Genomic DNA, 4,865 nt, shown 5'->3' on the forward strand with positions numbered 1-4,865 from the left:
TTGTTTCACAGCACTAAAAGCATATATCTTTCATTTCTTTTCTTTATTTTTTTCTTGAATTTTATATCCAAATAGTTTCCAAACTAGTATGTACATAAGAAACGAATGACAACGTGGTCATCACTCCCATTTACACATAATTTGATGAGTGTGTCTGAAACCATAAGTTAACACAAAGCTTCCATCCATTCTCTTCAAAACAAAGCTTTCCACAAGCACATAACACCCAAAATTTTCCCATTTAATAGCCCCTCCAAATTTCTCTTCTCTAATTATCCTCTCCTGCCTCTTATTCCTACCCAACCAACCACCTCTTTCTTGCTCCCATTTCATTCTCTTCACAATAACCAAATTCAATCCAACACTAACCTCTCTTTCCACACTAAACCAAACCACTCCATCAACACCATTTCCTTCATCCCAATCAGCTTCCTTTCCACCCACTGTAGCAAATTCTGTTTCAACAACAACATCCACTAACACCACATCATTACCTTTACTACCAATAACACTACTATTCTTCATTGACAAAATCTTCTCCCATCTTTGCTCAAGTGTCAATGTGTAAAACACAGATCTTTTCATTTGGTCCTTGAGTTCCATTCCTTCCTTCACAAACATAAATGGACAGTACCACTTCCCAATAACCACAGAACCAGAACTATCATTAGACAATGGGAAATCGAATGCCGGTAATTGACCGCGCAACAATTGATTTAGGCCAAGAGCTTCTTCCAAATTGTAATTCTTGGGTGTAGAAGCTGCAACTTTCCAACCTTTCCAACCTTTCCTCCTTAAGAATAAAGGAGGGAACCCATCAGGAGCAACAGACTTTGCAAGGAAACCAGAACTCTTCTTGATTATCTCGAATTGTTGATATTGGTTGAAGGGGTCCAAAGGTCTTGGTTTAACATCTTTCACAAAATTGCAGCATAAACAAGTTCCCATATCCTCTTCCGTTGAGCTTGTACATGCCTCCCTGCTCGTCAACATAACAAAACAGTTGTAACTCATTGCCAAATAGCTTTCTTATTGTTGAAAAAAAAAAAAAAAAAAAAACTCTAATGTGCCAAAAGCAAATATTTATGTGGAAATCTTAGATATTACCGTGTCAAATATTTATGTGAAAATCTTGACATGCTTATTTTTATTTTTAATTGACAGTCCCTCTTATTTAAAATAGACAGTTTATTTTTTTTATTATTTAAAATGGTTAATCTTTTTTATTATTTTAAAAAATTATATTTAATTATTTATAAATACATATATCTCGTTTATAGTATAAATGAAATAATATGTATTTCGTTTACACTGTAAATGAGATATATGAAAATTGAAAAACTCCACATATCTTGTTTATAGTGTAAACGAGATAAACAAGATGAGAAAAAGTATTTATTTCGATAAATATTTTTTAAATTATTTATTTCAATAATTATTATAATTAATTTATTTATTAAAATAAAAAATTCTTTGATTATTAGTTATTTTTTGTCAATTTTTTTAAATCTTTAAAAATAAAAAATATAGTACTATTTAAATTCTAAAATTGAATTTAAATTATAAATTCTAAATCACAAAATCTAAATTTTAAAGTTTAGATTTTAAATTCTATTGAGTAGAGAACATGATAGCCGGTTTTAAATTGATATGATAAATTCATGGATATCCATAAAACATATCAATTGCAAAGCAAGATTAATTATTTTGTGGATTCAAGCATGGAGGGAGAAAGATTAGCATACATACCCTTGATGCTTTCCTTTCCTCCATATAACATAGTAGCGGTTGGAAGACAAGGGCTGATTAAGAACTGGAATGAACATAACTTTGTCGTAATACGTTTTGGACTTATTTCTTCCTCTACTAACAGTATAACTGACGGTCAGATTCTTGCTCTGAGGAAAAGGGAAATGGCTGATGTTTCTGTTTTTCAACAAACCAAAGAACCAGTAGCTTTGTGCTTCTTCATCTTGGAGAACAAGATAACCTGAATTTGGACCCTCTGAAGAAGAAGGTGCCTCAGAAAGGGCATTAACGTCTTTCTTTAACACTGAACGAGGCCTTGTAGAATACATTCTTGATTCTTCTTAATTTCTTTCTCTTCTTATTCTTCAAGCTTTTGTTTCATACATGTGTGTTTGTGTATTTATTAAAGAGTTGTACGGAATAATAGATGCCTACCTGTCACTCAATAACGTAATGTAAATTTTAAATTCACATTAAATCAAATAATAATATAATATGGACGGCCAGAAAACTTTCAGACCATTCAACTAGTTTTAACAAATCTGAAAGCCAAAATGTAAACTATTCTAATGAATTCGAAGTTGGGAAATTTCTTATTGCTTGTGTGGTTGACTTGACATCTATCCTATTGTGATTATCCCCTGCAACAGTGGTAGTAAATTACCGAAGCTACAAGTTAGTTACATGTGGTCCTGAATTCTAGAAGTTAGCTACAAGTTATTTGTTGTTTCCTTTTTCCTTGGAATTAAAGCGGAAACTACTAGGAAGTTGGATGCTCTACTTGATATTTTAGAAGAAATAAGAGAAAATTCCACTCCCCTCCCCTGCGAGATGTTAAAATAACATTCTCTTCCCCTCTATTTATAAAATGTACATTTTCCTCCCTTATAACTTTTAAAAAATCTCTTCTTTAATCTATTTTAATCTTTTTGTGTTAACTAATTTTAACTTTATCCATTTTTCAAGAAAAAATAAATTATTTTTTTACAAAAATATCCTTTAACAAAAATTTTATTTTTTGTTATTAATTTTACTTACCAAAATACCCTTTAATAAATTATTTTTTTATTGATTAAATTGTATTTTTATCAAAATATTTTTTAAAAAATTAATAATTAAATTATTTTTTTAAGATACCCTTCAATAATTTTTTAATTATTGATTATAATTTTACCAAAATTTTTGTTAACAACTTTTTATATTTTACTATTAATTTTTCGATATCAATATATATTAATTGTTATACATATTAACAATAGTAAGACTTTTTTATTTAATGTTAAAATAATATACATTGATATCGAAAAATTAATAGTAAAATATAAAAAATTATTAACAAAAATTTTGGTAAAATCATAATTTAATAATTAAAAATTATTGAAGGGTATCTTAGAAAAAAATAATTTAATTATTAAATTTTTTAAAAAATATTTTGATAAAAATACAATTTAATAAATAAAAAATAATTTATTAAATGATATTTTGGTAAGTAAAATTGAATGATAAAAAAATAAAATTTTTGTTAAAGAGTATTTTTGTAAAAAATAATTTTTTTTTTTGAAAAATAGTTAAAGTTAACATTAGTTAACACAAAAAATTTAAAATAGATTAAAAAGGAGGTTTTTTAAAAGTTATAAGAAAGGGGAATGTACATTTTATAAATAGAGGAGAGGGGAGTGTCATTTTAGCATCTCGTAGAGAAGGGGAGTGGAATTTTCCCAAGAAATAAAGAAAGTGATGAATGACTATGAAGCGCGAACATTTTTTGTATCTGTTGTGTCTGCAATGACACTCATCACACTCGTTTCACATGCATGTTTTATATGTTCTATGGTGTTTTAATAAAAAAATAAAAAAAAATTTTAGACATATTTAGACATATGAAAATATTATTACATCTCAGCATATTCATTTTTATTATTAATATGTAATTTTGATATGAGTTCAAAAATAATATATATTATAAGTGTAATAATCCGTGCCATGCACGTGATAAGATCGAAATTATAATTTTAAGCTGTTGTGTTAAAATTAATTTCAATTATAATAATTTAATTAATAAAAAAATAACTTGTATGCATTGTTTTTCTTTTCTTAATGTAGTGTTAATTGTACGTATTAACTATAGAATAATTATTTAATCTACTTTTTTCAATAAATCAGACATATATACTCAATATGATCATAAATAATCTAGTAATACTTAAATCTACCAACAAAGTTTTATATATTGTTTTGTTTTGAAGTAAGAACATATCGAAATCATCTCAAAATAAAGAACAAATTAATAGAGAATCCTAATGCAGAAAAATTCCGCTTGATTCCTCAATCAGAAAATTTGAGAAGACATAAACCTTCCCCTCGATCAGATCATTCTCAAACATCTTTGCCAAATAATGCTTGATTGAACAATGGATTTTATCACACTGTAAAACAAATTAAAAAATGAAGATTATTAGCACTTATAACTCTATTAAATCACACTGTCGTTGATTCGTTCAAGAGTTTATTTATCAAATAAATTTAAAATATGAACAGAAAATATCTATAAACTGGATCTAGCATCACTTGAAGAACTTGCTATAATTAGGTTATTCTTATGTTATTATCTTGTATTAATCGTTATAATTAATTCAATAAAAATTTTTATTCAGTATATATGTTATCTATATTAATTATATGCCAATATTTTAAAGAATGAGTTAAAAAAAAAGATATATAAATATATATAATATTATTGTTGCTATATAAAAATAGATACAAATATATATAGACTGTATTATAAAAAAAAAGCCTATATATAGCTATAACGAAAAATTCAAGTAAGTATTTATTGGTTTTTATGGTTTCTGTTAGGCTTAATGAAAATTGAGTGATATAAAAGATAAATACGAAGGTGATATGCATGCGTATATTAATATAGGAAGAATATATATATTCAGAAGCATCTTTCTATTTATATCACTTATATTATTTACTCACGGCTTTAAAGTCTTTAAAAATATATTTAATTGTATTATCATTCAAAACACAAATTCATCCTTTATTTTTATTAAATATTTAGATTAATTCAGTTAGATGAGTGTTGTAATAAAAGGATAGACTATTATTATTAT

General features: G+C 26.4%; 1 protein-coding gene across 1 annotated transcript; it reads right to left on the reverse strand.

Annotated features, from left to right (window-relative positions):
- On the reverse strand, nucleotides 1-2,381 carry LOC112720151 (uncharacterized). Its single transcript, XM_025770991.2, has 2 exons — nucleotides 1,750-2,381; nucleotides 1-979 (listed from the first exon to the last, which is right to left on the reverse strand). The coding sequence occupies exons 1-2, from the start codon at nucleotides 2,076-2,078 to the stop codon at nucleotides 121-123; spliced, it is 1,188 nt and encodes a 395-aa protein (XP_025626776.1). The 5' UTR covers nucleotides 2,079-2,381; the 3' UTR covers nucleotides 1-120.
- Between the last annotated feature and the right edge of the window lie 2,484 nt (nucleotides 2,382-4,865).

The sequence above is a fragment of the Arachis hypogaea genome, chromosome 11 (genome assembly GCF_003086295.3).
Source record: "Arachis hypogaea cultivar Tifrunner chromosome 11, arahy.Tifrunner.gnm2.J5K5, whole genome shotgun sequence".
NCBI lineage: Eukaryota > Viridiplantae > Streptophyta > Magnoliopsida > Fabales > Fabaceae > Arachis > Arachis hypogaea.

Bases quoted from the DNA above. Each gene is read 5' to 3' on its own strand.
- LOC112720151 (XM_025770991.2), bottom strand. From the start codon at position 2,078: ATGTATTCTACAAGGCCTCGTTCAGTGTTAAAGAAAGACGTTAATGCC. The intron at 980-1,749 runs GTATGTATGCTA...GTTGACGAGCAG, and splicing joins AGGAAAGGAAAGCATCAAGG to GGAGGCATGTACAAGCTCAA.